We start from the raw sequence: 19,405 nt of genomic DNA, 5'->3' as shown, positions 1-19,405 counted from the left end.
CAGAGAAACGTTAAAGCAACCATATAAAAATTTGCATTGCAGTACATTGGCCTCCCACTACTTTATTAAGAAGCCTTGCACTCGCATTATAGTAAATTGAATGGAACATCATACTTGTTGATGGGCATTGGGCATGTGTAATAAGTGCTGATAGGGAATGACACATTGGGAGCTTGATTTATGTTGTGTAACAGAAGTTTAGGCATTTGGTTTGCTTTTTATTAGTTCACGTGACTCTTATAAAGTTTCCTGTTTTTCCTTGAAACCCACAGCTACTGGGACAGCGGCTGGGACGATGCGCTAATGGATGATCGCATTGCTCTGAACCTGGCCTATGTACAGACGTTGAGTGATGTAGAACGGGGCTGGGTAGTTGTGCCCAAGGATACACAGCGACAGCTAGCCACCCTTCAAGCCAAAGGCTCCAAAAAGGAGGTGGGCTTATCTTTTAAAAATTTGGTTCACTGCAATTCTTTATGCTTTTTGCAAACTCGGAAGTCAATTATCTGCACTTCCATACTGAAAGGGATATCTGCACTGCGACATTCTTTTTACTATGGCAGTGTACCTTGTCCTTGTTGTTCGCACATCCAATCCCAACATCGTCTGTAGCATGCATGTCGGTAGAGTATGTCACTATTGTAAGCATCAGGTTAGCTATGTGCTATAATGCCGCAGGCAAACTTTTGTAAAGAACGGGGCTGATTGCATTTGGAAAGGGAGAAGGTTTTGAAGTTTTTACACAGTGCATACAAACTTTATGACCTTACCCTTGCGGTCTTTGGCTGATAGGAGTGCTTCACGCACAACCACCATGAGAAATTTGCTTACTGCTTGCGTTATGAGACGCCATCACGTATCTCTCCAACATTCGTGATCTCTAGGAGTATAGAAGTGTGCCACTTATGAACACACGGAGTTATGACCCAAAAAGACAGGTCACTCTGCATGCAGTAAAATACTGTGGGCTCTGCCACAACGCCTGTCAGTTTCAATTTCAGATGCCGAGTGTGGAACACTCTTTATTTTTGATGGCGTCAGATGGCATGTGATGCCGTGGCGCTGTGCTGTGACGAATCCCTGTTAGTCAACCCGTGCTTGACGAATTATAAAACTTTTTGCGGTGTATGATTCATGAAGCGTCATGTGCGAATAGGGAGGCTATTTCATTATAACTCAGGAAAACTGGTGGAGGACCCCTATAACTGTGCTGTTTTCTAAACCTTGGAAGACCTTGCAAGTTGTTAAACTTTTGCTTGGAAGTTCATGGCGGTGAGGAAGCACTGTCGCACACAACTTAAGCTTGTTAGCCAACTTTTTTTCATAGTGCTAAAAAATTTTTGATGTGGTGTGTAGTTACGAGAGCGTTACTGAAGTTCCTTTCGATTCTTGCAGTATCTACAACTGGCACGGACTCTCAAGTATTATGGCTATCTACAATTTGCTCCCTGCTTCTGCGACTATCCACAACCCGATACACGTGTTCTCATTAGTGCCGGTGGTAGGGAGCTCAATTTCAGACTTGCCTTAGCACAGGTAAGTAGGCAGTGGTTCAGGGGTCCGATCTCTCTTACTGGCTTTACATCACTAAGCTGTTTTTCATTGTGCTCTGCCATCAAGTCTGACAATTCTGAAGAAGTGTACGTAGCACTATTTTCAAATAGTTTCAGCAATCTTTTTTCATTGAGATGTGCATTTCACTGTAATTGCACAAATATGAGTAAGTGCACTACCTGGGTGATTCCACGAGAGATTGAACATGCATGTCTGGACGATATTCTTGTTCTGTCTGGTTTTTTATATGTTACGTTGGTATGTTAGAGGTGCTTGGAACTGAACGTTTTATTTATAAAAACTGATGCCAGCGCGCCGAAAAATGCTTGAAGGTGGTGGCGTGCGCGTTTCACTATTGCTTGCCGCAACATTTCTTGATTTCGCAGACAAATTAAGTGCGTTCTGTAAACTTTGTGCCGAAATTTTTTCTTTTTGTTTTAATTTGTGTCATAGTGAATCACATGCTTTTCTTAATTAAGCTGTCTGCAGAACCAAAAACTTCTGAAAAAATGGCAAACTCGGTCAAAATAAAAGAAAGTTTGGTTATCTTTGATGCGCCTTGGTGCATTCTCTATTTCACACAAAAATTTCAAGAAAAGTGGCAATATAAAGTAATGTCTTTTCAAAATTCTTGCCAAAGATTGTTTTCTTGGATGCAGCGGGATAGAAAAAAAAAAAGAGCTAAGGAAGCAAGTTTTGTCAAAAAAGCTCATTTTGGAAAAAGAAAATAAAAAAACCCTGGTCCCAATTTTAACCAAAGTTTTTTGGTTAAAATTTTTTTTTGGTTTTTGGTTGAAAAAGCAAGTTTATTTTTTCTGCTCATTTTCTTATTGTTCTAGGACCAGTACAAAGAAATCAGCTTTCGAGTCACAAGGATACGATGCTGGAGGATCACAACTGCTGTGAGTAAAAAAAATCACTTTTTAGTGTTAATGGACTATCAGTATCAGCGTGCATGTGTGTAATGTTCTCAGTGCCTTGAAAAGACTAAAAAAATGTAAGTAGCTGGATTGCACCTTGTAAAATAACTATAGCTGTGTGAATAGCAAAATATTGGGTGTAACATGGATTCAAACACAGTCAAACACAGATATATAAGACTCGAAAGGGATTGCGAATTAGTTCTATATATGAAAAACTCAATATAAAAAAAAATAGAGGCCCCAAGAGCTTACCTGTAGCCGATCATCACCTACACTAGGTGCATTCAAGAATGACAACTAATTCCACACACACGCCGCAACAGAATGATTTATTTGCGTGAAAAAAAAAAAAAAAAAATCGCTAACCTCGGCCTGCTTTTTTGTTTTTGAAATTGTAATGAAGAAGGTTCCACAGAATTGGGCACAGGCGTCCCCCGGCCTGACACTCGGCTGCCTCTAGGGGTGAAACGTCTGGGCCGAGCGTCTCGTGCTTAGCACTGACGATGTGTTTGCCAAGATTTTCATGACCCGCTACTTCTTCATTACAAAATGTTAAAGACGCCAGTCTTAATCTTATCACAACTCGCGAAATGCGTCGTCTATACGCTCGTCGTCGTCTTTACTGGTTTCCGCAAGTTCCGCCGTCTCGAAGCGTGCTTTGCGGAAGCATTCGACCACTGTGTCTGTCTTCACGCCTCGCCAGACATCGATGTTTTTTGCGGGAGCAAACTTCGCGGAGACTTTTGGCCACTCCTTTGTCATTCACTGCTGGATGTCCTGGCTGCTGACAGCTTCGCTTTTGCCATAAATGTTTTGTCAACGATGTTGTAGCGCTGCTGTAATGTCACCTGTGATGCTACCCGCTGTTGTCGGCGTAGTTTCATCGAGTGCACTGACAAACCATTAGGCCTTGGCGATCCGGATCAGGCTGTACACTGGAATGTTATTCGCGCACACTTATAAAAACCTGGCATAGAGTGCCTTTTCTACATTCCCGTGAGCAGAAGTGCGCACCTGACAGGCTCCCAACGTTGGCTGCTCCGCTACCTTTGCCTTGATATATGCCTTGTTTTTCAACAATGTACTCAAAGTGCTCTCTGGTATCCCAAAGTTGTCCGTGACGATCGAACATTTCTCGCTGGCCTCAACACGCTGAATAGCCTTCGACTTCGTCGCAAAGTCAAGGGTTCTGCGCTTCTTGACGCTAGCAATAGCTACACGAGAAGTCAACAATTCAAGAAGTCCACAGCGGCTTTGCAGTGCCAGGGTTACCAGATGGCGTGAGCCTCAAACTGCCAAATTAGACTTCAAGATAGCCCAAACATAGCCCAACGCGTAAACTTAAAGTAGCCCAAAAATAGTTCAAGTCAGTTGTTTTTTCAACATTTTTTTGCACTTATAAAATTAATTTCCCGCAAAACTATATGACTATTAGGTTAACAATCATCAACTCGAATTTTATTCTCATAAAGATGATGTTAAAACAGCCCCATCACTCCCATAGGACTTGTGAAGGGGGCCAATAGAAACGCTACATTTTGGTATACAAACACAGAGCACGTAAGAAAAAAAAGAACAACTGAGAAGACTCCCAGTATCGTTTACAAAATCCCATGCGCCGAGGGCCCTTGTTCGTAAATTGGAGAGACAAAAAACCGATCGGAACGACTCTGACAACACGCCAAGGATGTCCTGAAGCTGAACAAAAAGTGCAGAGTGATCGCCAAATATTGTGAGACGTTCGACAAGATAAATATCAACCACACAACCAAACCATCCTGAAAAGTGAGACTAATTGGAGAAGACTACTACTATGTGAGTCGTGGCATGTACAGCGAACAGTCCAAAACATTTATTGTTCCCTCCGAACCCTTCCCCCAGTGTATGCATACTGACTCCGCTGCCCGGCAAAACATCGGGTCATTAACCACCGCGCAAGTGCTATCAAGACGCCGCTGCAACGTCGCCATGGTCTCCGTGATGAAGGACGAAGTCGGTTCGGATGCGTCTGGTTTTCACATTTTCACATACTTTACATTGGTTGGAGTTGAAATAGTTTTTCTCAGTTCACCTACCTTCTGTCTAATGCCTACATTTAAAGGCTCCCTTTGCTCAATCCCAGAATAATCAAGGGGAGTGCTTGCTCGCTCTCAAAACACCTTTTCAATGTGATTACACGTTAAGCCCTTTCTTGGACTATGTCTCCAAGTGTAGGGATCGTTGAACACATTTCAATATTTTGGTGGCGGGAGCCCAAGCAGCGCGCGCAAGTTCTTGGGGCCTTGTGTATAGGGGAGCCTGAGATTACAAAGGAAGGCCTACATGCTTAAGTCATTTGGGGTCCCCAGTTCGAAAATTCTCCACCATTGTACCGTCTTGCCTAGTCGATAACATTGTAGCCCAATTCGGCTATTAATAGCCCAATCTGGTAATCCTGCTTTGCCCACCGCGCACGCATAAAAGAAATGCTGCACATGCGATGGTACGCAGGCATCGGGACAGGAAAAGCAACAAAACATTCGCGACTCGCGAGGCGATGGTGCAGAACACCGATCACCACTGGCAAAGACAGCAGCAAAAGACGCGAGCTTCGGTTGTCTAATCAAACCTCGCAAAACAGCAACGAAAAATAAAAGGCGAAAGGAGAAGGACGTCAGCTCCTTAGTTCATGCTTTCCTAGCCGACGCGTACGCTCATAAAGCATGAGAGAGAGAAAGAGAAGTGGAAAAAAAAAGCCGTTTCGCAATTTGGAGATAGCACAGTTCGAGCTTTCTCGCCCCTTTTTTTCGAGTGTTTTGGCTTTTGGCGCAGGCGTGATGCTGCCCAGAGGTCGCTGGGTGCTGCTGCGAGACTGGGCAAGCTTGTGCGGCGTTCGATGTACCTGAAGGCGGGTAAAAATACCGTTCGATATATGCGTGGGAATTTCTATACTTTTACAAAGTAATTTACTTTTACAAAGGAATTTCAAGGTGATAACTTGCGAGTTCGATATACCCGAAAATTTGATATATGTGGGTTCAATATCACCATATTGTACTGTAGTAAAGTTTTAGTAAGAATCGAATTGAATCATTTTCTAAATATTCTTGAATATTTTTTTTTATACTTTGTAGTGGAATTCTATAAGAAAAAAGTTGTTGCATTCTAAAAAAATTCTTGCGTTTCAACCGTGTAACAGAGTGCCGCCACGTTGGGTTCAATAGGATGACCATTTATTGGCTTTTCAATCTCCTGCTTCAACTAGGTCCTCCATTCAAAAGCAAGGATACAAAAAGCAAATGTTTAAAGCTTGTTTTCAGGCCCCCAATTAGTTTGCCTTATTGCAATAAGGCAATCGTTTGCCTTATTGCTCAAACACACTTGCCAATTGGAACTATCCTCACTCTAAAAGAGCGACATCTGCATGTACAGTATAGATTGCTTGTAACGTAAGTCGCGGGAGTCGCGATTATGCGCACTGTGGTGCCAAAACCAAGACAATCTTTTTCAAGGGCCGCACTTACGCAAAACGTGTTGAGCATGCGGCTTTCCGTGTTTGAGAATTGAAACGTGCGATGCGTGCTTGCTAACATTTAATTTCTGAATATTTAAAGAATTTAACGTCCAATGACTCGCATTGCCAATAAAATGAACGCAAATGGGGGGGGTCTAACAAGTAAAAGCACCATCACAGAAATTCGCCAACTACCAGACCGCGATTATGTACATTACACAGAAACTATGTCGAATCACGTCCAGAATGTGACGCGTTGAAAGACGCCAACCATTCGATTTCACGAGCGTGCACCCAATTTAAGACATCGCAATCGAATCGCGATCCACTATTTGAGAACTACACGTGCTGCCCTCATTTTCATTAATGATATGTATCCGTTCCCGTGAAGTGCAGCCACAGCAAAGAGTTTCGTTGATTCAGTAGCAAATCGCAACTTAGATTCACGCGACCGCTATCGATTGAAGCGCAACCAACGCCGATTAGGCCTAGCTTGCTGTTTGGTTGTTGTGGTGGAAAAATTGTCCAAAACACGAAGATTTGGCGTCAAAAAGATCGCACTAACAGTGAACCAAGAACAGCGTGCGTGATACGAAGTTCACGTTGGCTGCCAGGAGATAAGCAACGACGACAACTCGCCAAGCTTACGTATGACAGCGCACTGGCAGCAAAAGTGAAAGCTCGTGTCATAACACCGTTAAAAGTTTTCAATTTACAGATGATGAAGCAAACAGGATATTTATTGCAAGCTCTATGACGACGACGTGTTTCCCGACTGTTAAGTGCATGCAGTTGATAAGGACGGGATCACATATGCCACATTGAGCAGTGCACGGCCGAAGCCACGCTAGCGACGTAGTACGCTGTTCCCGCGCCAGCGCTGGTGCGAAGGCATATCGGTCACCGAGGCAACCGTCCTCCTCTCTTACCTGGTGAGCCCGCGTCATAGAACACCTACCAGTTTGCCCACGCAGTGTCTCGCGGTCTTTTTTTTTTTTCATTTTCTTTTTCTTCTCTCCGCCCTTTGTTCGTTCACTCCATGTCCCCTCTTCCTCCGTAATGACCTCATCGTTCGCTCCCCAGCGGCACTTGACTCGGCTTGCCTCCTTTCCAAAGCGCACTCGCTACTGCGTTTGTTACCAACAATTTCTGGCAACCACATTATAACCGCTCTTTCATCTTGGGGGTTGCACAATAAGTGGTATGTACACATGGGGCTCTCTGGGAGAGTAAACGAGAGTAGAAAAGGACCGCATTTTAAACAGTTCTGCACTATAAATTGTTACATTATAAGTGGTCTACACTGTACATGGTGATCGAGGCCATGCTGTCGACAATACTTAGTGACACGTTCTCATTCGTTTAGTGTGCACAGGTCTATGATCACTTGGCGCTTTCTTACACTTTAGTTGGGTACCTGGAAATAGAACCTCAATAATCAATTTACGATAGCATGCCGCTCTTGTTATGAATATCACGGATGCTTGTTTTGAACCGGACGTACAATATAGCATTGATTTGTGATGCCCACAGTTGGAGGCTCTGCTTATTAGCACTTCAAACCTCGAGACAAAGACCATAGTGGGATGGCTCTGCGTTGTCACAATTGAGCATGGCATACTTTGAAACATTGGTCACTGCAGCTACGCACACTATGACCGAGCTTTGTGCTCAGGGTCGTGGCTAAGCCTAACACTGCTCACCGCGTTGATGTGCAACATGAATCCAAACTTTGTGAACAAGGACATATTGCGCTAGTGCACGTGCGAAAGCAAAAAAATCGCAATGTGCTTCGTTATAAGCAACGAGTTGCATCGCCTGCTGACTCCCCACAATTGTGGACGGGCATTTTACGCTTTGGCAATAGTAGAGTTGGGCTGGTTAATACCTAGCCATACTTGTCGTGCAGTTACTGCTCAGAGCACCGGCGGAGGCGGCTTGCAGTTTGGCACATTGGTGCCCTTAAAACCTTGACCAAGTACGCCGATTTATTATTTTTACATACCAATATGTTTATTGCCCAGAAATCCGAGTCATTAAATTTCGGTGTGTATATTTATTTCCCAAAAATTTGAATAGTTCAAATAGTAAACTTACGGCACCAATTGAATAGGGAAAACCATTAGAAAAATATTCCAAAGTTCGATATTTGCACACTCCTAAAAATAACCAATATGTGATATTAGAAGGGACGCTAAAGGTAAATAGCAGCTTAAGTTACAGGAACAGGAAAGTTAATGTAAATGTAGGAAGTTCCGAGAGGAATATTCTAGTACTATCGTGATTATGTAGCAAAAAAAAAAAAAATCTGGCTCTGCATTTCAAGACGGAATAAACTACACTTTTCTCCACAATGTTACATCAATGTGCCATTGTTTATGCATGTGTGATGTGTTCTGTGCAAGAAACTTTAGCTTTGGTGGGTCGGTGGTTGGGCAGTATGGGACCATTACGGCATGAACAAATTTCTCTTTAACTAAGCATTTCCTTGGCATGACAACAAGTGCTGTGAGGTTTCTAAAATGGCCTTTAAAGGGGCCGACAACCAATTTTTTCTCAACCCAGGTTTTTATGGTGCATTAAAATGCTCACTCCTTGTAGTGTTTGTAGCTGCAGTGGTTGATCTCAAAGGCATGTGGTTATCTTACTAGAAGTATTTTTTGATCTGAAAAGCCTTTGAACTGTACCTAGATATCTTCCAGCAATGCTGTGAAGGGATCATGATGCCAATAAGCCTCTTCGCGTCATGCTCAAGGTTTTGCTTTCACAAGAGTGGGTGAAACTGTAGTTTAGCACTTTCATATTGACATTTTTGACCATTTTTTTAATTTATAAAGTCACTTGAAAAAATGTTTCGAATGCTTGTCATCACATGAGATCTCTTTATTACCTCGCCAGCTAGGCGCTCGTGCCAGTTCTGGTGATGCATTGTCGTAGGTAACCTTAGAGGCCGCAAAGCTAACTTCGTACTTTGCTCTTACGGGGGCGAGTTTCGCCGCTCATGAGCATAGAACTATACGTCAAGCAAGCGCGACACGGCACCACTGTTGTGCTCAGTGCAAACGAATGCATATCCTGCACATTTTAGAATAAAAAGATTAAAATAAAAGGTTTGTGACATTAGAACGCTAATATAGAGACACTTAATAGTGAACACCAGTAAAAGGTTACACAATACTTACAAATGCACGTTCACTTTTTAGATGGGAAGCAGCTCTTTGACTAGCCTGTGTAACACTGTCCCTCCGTCCACATCACGCTCTCCTGGCTGCAGGTGTTGGGCAGTGCCAAGTAGGTCACGCCTTTCCTTGCAGTGTGCGTGTATTGACGCTACTCTCTCCCTAGCCTGTCGCCGCTCACCGCTTGTCATCTCTCTTGCTTCACCCTCTCCACCGCTCGCAATGCTCGAGCCCACTCGTCATGTGGGCATAATCTCACCCGCGTGGCACCACCTTTCTCCATCTGTCGGCGAGAAGGAGTCACAAGCCGGCGAATGCGCGCGCTAAGCGCGGCCAGATTCTGGACGCGTTGCGGAATTGCGGATAGCGCACTGCTGTTTGCCGCACGATCGCGCCTACGGGCGGAATGCCATTGCGGCATGCTTCCCGCTAGTGTGCACGTACCTTTTTCCAGCTGTCGCCAGCGTTGCGAGGGTTGGCAAAGCCGATCACATTTGCGAATGGCGACGTCAACACCGATGAGGCGCAAGCAAAGGAAGCCGAACTGAAGCGTTGCCAGTGGAAGACCAGCGTCACCGACAAGGTGCGAGTCAAGAACACAGATAGCGTTTGAGAATGCAGACGGCGTGTGCTTTTAACACTGATGAGACGCGAGCCAAGGAAGCCGAGCGCAAGTGTCTTCAATGCACCCTGCCTCCCATGTCTTTGCGTTTAAAACAAAGGTTTACTCGAGTAAACGCTACACCGAGTTTCGCTTCAAACCGTTCTTCCAGCACCTGTGTCTATGCCCGTTTCAACTTCGTTAATGCCGCGAAGCATCCCATCATGGTCTTCTTCGGTGAGATGGTCCATAGTTTTGCCACCAGAGGCACCAAAGTTGTTTTGAGTGAAGAATGAAAATGTAAGTACGTGTTTAATGATAAAGAATGGGTGTGTTTTACACAATACAATAGGCAATCCTTATTAGTGTGGTTATCTCAATTCGTGCTATGAGCAGTTTTCGGTCCCTTTAACGGATCATGATGAAACATGGAAAATAATTATGTGGCGCCATAAGCATAGTTCAAGAATATTTCTGCTGTAGTCGGAACTCTTATTCCTTGTGGAATGAATGGTGGTTATGACGACGCTTGGCTGCTGTCTGAAAGTTGCGAGTGCAATGCTGGCTGCGGTTTGACGTATGCGAAATGCTAGAGTCTCGTTTACTCTGCAATAGCAGTGCACGTTATAGAACACCAGACGGCAGAAGTTTCTGAAGCCCTCCATTGCAGAATGCCTCACCATCATATTGGTAGTTTTGGCACGTAACATCCTGGATATTATTACACAACTTCTATTTCTTCCCATGAAATAATTCCATTTGTACTCCTGCATATAGTGAGTGCAATGCATATCTGATTTTCTTCTTCGTTGTCTTTATGCATCATCATCAGCAGCAGCTCGGTATCATCTTCGTTGTCCTGACTCAATCTTGTTTAAAATAGAGTGGTTATTTATTAATACTTTTTTATTGCAGTCTTTTGTATGGTGTGACCACCTATGACACCGTATCTCAGTATAATTAGAGCCACATGTGTATCTTTACCTTTCAGGTGATAGACCATGCAAATGGAGAGTGTTCTGGGAACTCTCAAATTTCAGATGGAAAGCACCAGAGACTAGAGCTTTCATTCGAGTACCTGATGAGTAAGAACAAGCTCCAATGGATCACAGTGGTCAGCAGTCAGGTATGCAAAAAGTCGAGTTTATGTTCGTTTGCACGTTTGTTAATCTCTTGTATGTTGTGTACAGCTGCACAAACGAAAGAGAATCTTGATTCGTTCATGCTCTATGTATTTTGTAGCAATTGGAGCTATTATCTTTTTTGGGATGCCTACTTGAGGAATGGTTTTGGTAATGCGACTAATAAGGGAGATAAACTAGAGGTGTGCGAATATTGAATATTTGAAATGCTGAATATGTCTTGGACATTTTCCTAGTAAGCTTCTCTAATGGGAAAACCCCAAAGGAATGGCAAGATAGAACAGCGAGGGGTCATTTTTTTTGTTTTAATAATTGAATGATCAAGGTATATTGAGCCCTAGCGTTCATGAGTCTAGCAATGCTATATTCATCACTGGATGAATGCTTTCAAGTATGGTGCCTAGCTGTGGACTAACAATTTTTTTTAAGTCATCCTAAATGCTCTTATGCTGATTTTAAACAAAAATATTTATTTTGATGGATTAATTAGATCTCACAGACAATCATGCCAAAGAAAGTGTAGGAAAGTTATATGAGGTAATTGTAATGTAAATGTGAAGAAAAAAATGTGGATAAAAAGATAACCGTGCTGAAGAAGTGTTGCAGGGCCCCTTTAAGAGGCGGAGCTTGGCGATTATGTTTCGCTGCTATACAGTCTTGGCTTAGGATGTGAACGGTTTCGAATAAGTCGTCGTGTTTTATATCTCGACAGTATAGACTTGTAACCAAACATTTGTGTGATCTAGCGAGAAGTGTATTAGTCAGAGCCTCGAGAATGTCGGCGATTGTGGTGGACGCTGCTTCCCTTGAAACCCGTGTTGAGTACCACTGTAATTTGCGGGGCCATCTCAAGAAGCAAATGGAAGCATATAACTGCAGCTGAGCGTTTTTCACCTTTACCCTGGCATATAGAGATGCAGTGTAAGTGCAGCTGCAATGTGTGTCATCTGTGCAGGCGATCCTGCTTAGTGTGTGCCTGCAAGGCATGGTGGGTGAACTGTTGCTGAAGAAGCAAGGCGCCAACCGACCCCAGAATAACAACACTCGCCAGAGGCCAGGCAGTGGTCGCCGTGGCTCGTGGAGCTTCCTCAAGCGCGATGGTTCTAGCTACCAGATCTCTGTCAGCCGATCTGCATCCACCGACGGTATTGTCCACGAAACAGTAAGGGCACAGTTTCTCCCTGCCGGGTTGATTGCATAGTCTTTGATTCGATTATGCAATGTTAAGTTATCAAGGTGTGTAAAGAGGCTCAATTAATGCAATCCTGACTCTTGCATTTCCCTAGTTCTGGTGTTAATTTTGCATTCTTTAGCAGGAAGATTGTCGAAATCTTGGTTTCCTAATTATTGCATCTTCTTGGACCCTAAATTTTTGAAACATGTCCACTTTGGTGCATTGTTAATACTGCATGGCAGTGAGGGGTTAATTTTATATGCACATAGGGCTAAAGACCAGCTCTGCAGCTAGTGGCATATTTTTGGTCCGCACATTGCGTCCCCGAACTGTAGTGCAGGTAATTCCAGTGACAGCACGCTCAGTCAAATTAGTCAACCAGTCAAGTCAATTCCAAGAATTGTTTGTGGCTATAAAAACAATAAATGTTCACCAGGGATTCCACTTGAAATACAAGCAGTGTTGTTCATTTTATTGAAACATAAAGTCATGTTGGTGTGGGTCAGCTGGTATTCATTTAGTATTGCAGCCGTGCAAGAGAAACTTTGCCTTTTTTGGGCCCTTACGTTTCTTTTGCTTCTGTGAGGCAATTGTGTCCCTCATGCAGAGACATACCATGTGAATCGAGAGAGAGGAAAAGCACGTGATGCATTACAGCTAGCGCGAAAAGAAAAGCTGTCCAGAGGAGCAAAGGGCTCCTCTCTCTGCTATCCGTCCACTTTCGATGCAGGTAGCCATGTGTTATTGTGCTGACTTTAATGGAAGGAAGTCAATGTGCATGCTTATCACAGCTACACAGCATGAAAATATGTGTACAATTGGGATAACGTAAAGGCGAGACGAGCTCTGCGTTGCTTCGTAAATTGCGAGATAGTTCCTGGTAATTTTATGACAGATAGATGCAATAGTGGTGTTTTATAATGCACAAAGCAAAAGCACGATTGTTATGATGATGATGATGATGAGACGTGTTGCTGGTGTCAAACGACTTCAAGAAGGGAGCCATGCGAGTTGTTTGAAGTGAAAAAAAATTGTGTTGTTTGTTGCTTCATCATGAAGGTAAGCTCCACCTTTAGTGGATTGACCACTTCTTTCTTTAATTGATCGGAGATATAGTATATGTCGTGGTTGACGTGTCGGTCGGCGTTTGGAATAACATTTGCAGGAACAATAACCAATAGTCTCTTCTGAGTATTTTAAATTTCGGTAAGTTTTCTTGTAGCGCACGTAAAGGACAGGAAAAAATGAAGGCACATATAGATAGACAGAGTGCTCGTTTCTAACAAAGTTTATTTTCAAAAACTAGGGAACATTTATGCATTTGTCTAGCGAGTCACAGTTGCATGATAATGGTGAACAAAGAGACAATGTGTATGTACGTACATACACACACATATATACGCATACTTTGAATATCTTAAGGCATGCGCAGATACGTTAATTCTTTTTCTGACAGTGCTGTCGACGGCTTGCTGACACATATCTCCAAGTGCAGCATTATGTTCGGCTTGTATTATAAGTCGTGTCGTTTCGCATTTGCTTCCAGCTGTTATTCTCGTGTTTTCCTGTCCTCTATCTGCGCTATGAGGAAAACTTGCTGAACATGTCGACCAAGAAGCCTGCATCGCATCCCTCATGAACAGTATTTTAAAATTGACTGTTTAAAAATGTCAGACCAAGATATATGTAGAATCCAGTAGAAGCCTTCAATGGTTCAAAGAATGCACAGACGCTTATGTATTAGAATCCCCCTTTTACACATTTCTGCTATGTTTTTTTCTGATACTTAGTGAGCTGTTGCTGTGCTGGACTTATTGAGGAGGTGCGTCAATCAGTTGGGTGAATGTGTGCTGTCACAAGTTCATTCAAATGTTAAAAAAAAAAAAAACTCTTAGTGGTTGCTTTGCAGAATAAATTCTGGGTTTTCAAAAAGAATTTTTTAAAACCATGAACTAATGAATAAATTCACCTGAGGTAGACCTTAGTGCAATGCATATGTTATAATTTAGCAACACTTTTTTTGACATTTTCTCTACAATGTTGTACATTTCTTTCTACTGCATTATTTTTTTTTGTCGTGTCGTGGAAAGTGTGTTAGAAAGCTTTCATCGTATTGTGCATTTAATGAAAGTGAAATATTAACAATATTAAATATTCAGTGCTATAATATGTAATATGCACATGTTAATATTGTAGCTTTTCTACTGGCAGTTTCGGCTTCATTTACAGAACCTGTGCAGAGCCTCTTGACGTGATCAATCAGAAGCTGATCACGTCATGGTAGCCTCTTGTGGAAATTTCCAGCTGTCTTTTACTCTGCGATGAGTTCTGTTACTATTCATTTATCCTTTGCAGGTCAGCTTTTTTAACAAGTTGTGACTTGCATACATGCTCAGAAATAATGCTTGTCTGGAAAAATTACTTTCGGAAACGGGACTTCCCGTGACATTCCTGCCTTCATGCTGTATCCTCCCATCTAATGACAGTTACGAAGAGCAAAAGAGAAAAGTGTTTGTGTGTTGCAAATAATGGATAACTCATGTCACTGTCACATTTCGTTCTCTCTTTTCCTTTTTTTTTTGTGTTCAAACATAAGATTACGCGCAGAGTTTCACGGCGGCAAACACTTACCTTCGATTGTGACTCTAATCTCTTTTTCCCGCACTCGTAGGCAGGATGTGTGTGTGTGTGGTGCAAGAGACGGCATTGTGCTTATCAAGGCTGTGCAGAAGCTACAGTATCTTGCACCTGTTCGTGCAGCTGTACTCGGGTTGCCTTTGAAGTCTGTGGAAGTTGTGCATTTAGGCAATGCAAGTCAACTCCGGCTACTAATTTCCCTCTTGGAGGGCAATAGTTCCTAGTTTAGCTAATAAGTTTGTGTTAATTATGGTGAAACATAGCAGATAAAGGGACTTGCGAGACAGGGGAGGCCGTGACATCATCTAGGAATCCCGGAGCGCAAAATTTGTTCTAATAATCCCAAAGGCCGAATGAAAAGCATTATGAACTGATATATTCTTATACCTTGAAGAGGTTGATAAAGTATTTATTGGTTCTTACTATTAAATCTTTATGTGGCAAATGCAGTACTGAAATTATTGGGAAGAAAAACTGAATTTAATTTGAAACAAAATGATTGGAACCTTTGTTCACCAAGAAATCCACTCACTCTGATCGGGCTGCTGATATTGCTTTTCAAGTGGGACTTGATTGATGTCAGGCGATAAGTAGTAACCCATTTAAATGGTGTCTCAGCGTGACCCAATGCAAAACAAGTGACACTTGGTGACTTCATGGGTGGAAAGAGTGCAGGCCATTAATAGATCAATACTACTATAAAAATGACTTCACCCTATGTGGTTCTTAATACACATTCTAATGCTTTTCTAACCACTGTGCACATGAAGGAGACAGCCGCGGTAGTTGGTGGGGTTTGACTTCGTGGAAGAAGTGCGCTTGCATGTCAAAACTGAGAGATTTTCTTTTGACAGCAATATATAATCTTGTGCATGTCTTGTGGGGCTGATAAAAAAACTATCGATCGGCAAAAAAGCCAGACCGAACGCCGTTTCTCGGTTCGAACTTCTTCTCATACAGTGCTCGCCTGCACGCATTTATTCCTCCTTTTTGTATAGGGGCGTTTCACTAGGGGTGTGCAATAGTAAAATTTTATCTCGAAATCGTATTGAATTGTGGCCAAAAATGTTGAATATTGAATTGAATACCAAAGAATTTGTTGAAAATTTAAAGAACAAAAGAATGCAATCTGCTCATGTCCTGGAGCGCATATCGTGGCGAGTGACTGCCGCTGAACGACTACAAATTGTCATGCTGAAGCACAAGCTGTTCCAAATGACCTTGCTTCAAACTTTATCGCCATTATGTAATACTGTGTTTTCTGCAGCTGAAAACGTGCACTCACTGTGGACGTCTTAGTAGCAGGAATGGGAAGGTGTAGGAAACAAGCAATTTCGGCGATACCTGGATGACGTGAAAGTCCCCTAGTCTGTTCTTCGGCCTTTTATGTTGGAGCCATGATGTGTGGAAGTGGCATATTCTCTTTTAAAATAAACATACCCTCAGTTTTGGACTAGTATTTAGGTGAAGCTTTTAACAGAATGCCTTTTTAACAATGTTAGCATTAATTTCAGCCAGCCCACCCTAACCAAGTTGCACGATTGACCCATGTCACACATTGCACATTAGAAACTTTGAGTTCTGATTGATTGATATGTGGGGTGTAACATCCTAAAACCACCATATGATTATGAGAGATGCCGTAGTGGAAGGCTCTGGAAATTTCGACCACCTGGGGTTCTTTAACTTGCACCCTTATCTGAGCACATGGGCCTACAACATTTCTGCCTCCATTGAAAATGCAGCCCCCGCAGCCGGGATTCGAACCCGCGACTTGCGGGTCAGCAGCCGAGTACCTTAGACACTAGACCACCGCGGCGGGGCAACTTTGAATTCTAGTCTAACCCCCATATTCACAAACGCTCCTTCACTCAAGGGCTCTCCTCGACTTGAAAAAGTCGATCGGAGCGCCATCTCTTGGCAGACCAAGTCACTGCTTATCGGCAATATTCTGCAGCGATTCGTGAGAAGCGCAGTGTCAATTTCAGCCGAGCAGCGGCGCAGTGCTCAACTCAGTCAAGTGAAGGATGGAATTCGAGTCGAGGAGCGTTTCTAAATACGGGGGTAAATCAATTATACCATTAGATATTCTGCTATTTGAATTTGATACTCAAATATTCTTTCACCCATACTTGTCAGTGCTTTCAAATTAAGGAAAGAGATGAGTAAAGTATAAAGTCTGCAGTTCAGCCTGATTGCACTGCCTCACAGTTGCACAATATGATTTGTCGTGTGTTTCTGCATCTTACTGTCACTTTATAGAACTAGTGCAATGCACCTATTTTCACTATGAGTGAAATTTAATGTATATTGTGTTTATTGTGGGTTTTGACTGTTATCTTTTCCATCGTGCTCGAGTATAAATATTGCTGTCTGTTGATCATTTTGTGTCCTGGTTTGTGCTTTTAGCGCGAGGATGGCAAGTCTAGGACGAGAGAGACAACGCGAAAGCACAGCGTAAGTTGCTTTTGACTAGTGGATCATTGTATATGTCACCTTTTTTTTTTTTTTAGAAAAAAAGTGAAGCGAGAGAAGTTGCTGCGTACACTGAGAATTTCGGGAGAAAGGGCTGCATTCTGTTATGCAACTGTTCAAAGTGCAGCACTTTTGGAACAGATAAACAGCTGAAAGGTAACAGAGGAATACTTACTAGATAGCTGTTGCAACCTATTAGTGCCAACTTCAAAGAAGGAAGTGTTAGAAAGGAGGAATTTGTGAGGCTGCAACAGCTGTGACTGATGTGCAGAAGGGATAAAGTGTAATAAACAGTGTGTACACTGAGACTCAGGGCACGGAGATGTGTGCAGGCTGTACATCTGAAGGTAAACTTGTGAAAGATTTTTATTATCTGTGGCCACCACACTGCCAACGTGAGTCCTGAATGTAAGCATTACTTTTTCGCATGGGAACATTAGGAATGTCACAGTCTCGTAAAGCAAGTAGTAGACCTAGCTCGTTTGTGTCAAATCTTAGTGACGGTGATAGCTTGCAACATTTTGTGCTTCGCACATGCTGTACATATTAGTAGTTGTTTCATTTTTCAAAGAGAATATAGAATATGAAAACCTTTGAAAATGAACTCTGTAAGAAAGAAAATGTGGGGGGAAAATGTATGTGGCATTTTAACCACATAGAGCCATACTCGCATTTTCTGCAGATTACTAAAACACATGTAAAGACATTAACAGGTTGCGGTTTAGCTGTTACATGCGTCTATATGAGCCTAATTGCACTTGTATGACCACTTGTTTGAAGTGGATAAAGTGCTACAGAGAACTTTCATTATTTTCCAATGTCATGGTCCCCAAATGTTTGCTCTCGTGTCTGTGCATAATTATTTTTATGCATGTAGACAGCATATTTCATTTGTGCCTTTTCCAGGACCCCAAACGTAACAGTGGGATCATGTCTCCAAAGGCTACCATGGAGAACGACGCGTTTGAAGGCATTGGTGACGACGACCTTTGAGCATCGTTTTATTCAATGGACTTTAAAGATGTGACTGGTGTGACATATGTACTCTTTTTTATGGATTGGTGCTGGCATGAAGTATTGAGTGATTGAAATGCTTCTATGGCCTAGTGTCGTAATACTTTGGCATTCCAGCAGCGAGTGCCCGAGATTTATTCTCAAAAGCTTGATTGTGTATACCGTCCTTGTGTTTCCGCTTACTGACGTTTGTTGCAATGTGTGCCGATCAGAAATGGTGCTTTGTTCTGCTAGATGGATGAAGTATGGCTTTCATTTTGCCTTTATTTTTTTTTTTTTGCACCGTTATTATGGAAGCGTTTGCTGCGAAAGGCTTTATTCTTTTCCAAGTCTTATTCTTCTATGCAAAATCACTCTGTGGAAAAGGTTTGTAAAATGCTTAACCCTTGTCTAGAATGCTCAACTGATAAGTAAATCGTCAAATGGACAGGTGCTGTAGTCATCTGGCCAGTCTTCGAGAAGAAATATTTTTGGTGGCATGCAAATGTGACGCTTAGTACGAGTCTCTAATGAAATGTATTTCATTACACTATTCTGAATTGTTAGGAGACATTGCAGGAAAACAGCTTAGTGTTAAAAAACTAACTGATGTAAAGAGAAGGGAGCAGCATGCAAGGCACAAGCCAATTAGTAGAGAACGGTAAAGCCGAATACTTGAAATTTTTTCAAGTTTTTCTGTACAATTGCCTAATTCTTCTAGTTAATGCTGTATTGAAGCACCTGTTATAAGTGACACCACATTCACAGCACATTGTTTTAATGACAAAACTGATTTGCATGCCTTGGTTTAATCTGTTTACAGCAAGGAAATAAAAGAAAACTAGAAAGTAAATTTTTTTTCCTCAGAAAATTTATCGTACTGATTGGTGGAAGTTGAACGATTACATGAATCGTTATAACTAAATTCAGTGTTTATCTACTGCCACCACCAATATTAACTGCATGCATATGTTCTGTCAGTGCACTAGCTGGAATCAAAGCTGGTTTTAGGCATGAAAATACAATGAATTAGAGGAGACTGCATTTTCATAATGCTGTGAACACTGCAATTTCTTCCTAAATTTCAACACCCTTACGTAGCATAAGCTATGAAACAATTACTGATATGAGAGCATCTTGCGTGCGCTTCGTCCTGTGGCGTGAACTACCCCGTAGGCAGCTTTCAACATTTCTTGCCTTTGCTGCTGTTGCTTGGACATCTGCTATAGGAACA

At 42.3% G+C, this 19,405-nt stretch overlaps 1 protein-coding gene across 1 annotated transcript in view; it reads left to right on the top strand.

The window, feature by feature from the left end:
- Positions 1 to 18,471, top strand: part of LOC119170367 (sorting nexin-17) — a 34,776-nt gene extending 16,305 nt beyond the window's left edge. The window contains exons 7-13 of the mRNA XM_037421508.2: positions 273 to 435; positions 1,396 to 1,536; positions 2,394 to 2,456; positions 10,742 to 10,876; positions 11,848 to 12,054; positions 17,113 to 17,160; positions 18,085 to 18,471. Coding sequence (XP_037277405.2) covers positions 273 to 435; positions 1,396 to 1,536; positions 2,394 to 2,456; positions 10,742 to 10,876; positions 11,848 to 12,054; positions 17,113 to 17,160; positions 18,085 to 18,171 — 844 coding nt within the window. The 3' untranslated portion in view covers positions 18,172 to 18,471. The remainder of the gene's footprint in view (positions 1 to 272; positions 436 to 1,395; positions 1,537 to 2,393; positions 2,457 to 10,741; positions 10,877 to 11,847; positions 12,055 to 17,112; positions 17,161 to 18,084) is intronic.
- Positions 18,472 to 19,405: the final 934 nt, after the last annotated feature.

Source organism: Rhipicephalus microplus, chromosome 2 (genome assembly GCF_043290135.1).
Source record: "Rhipicephalus microplus isolate Deutch F79 chromosome 2, USDA_Rmic, whole genome shotgun sequence".
Classification (NCBI taxonomy): Eukaryota; Metazoa; Arthropoda; class Arachnida; order Ixodida; family Ixodidae; genus Rhipicephalus; species Rhipicephalus microplus.
This window is presented reverse-complemented; position numbering and strand designations above follow the sequence as displayed.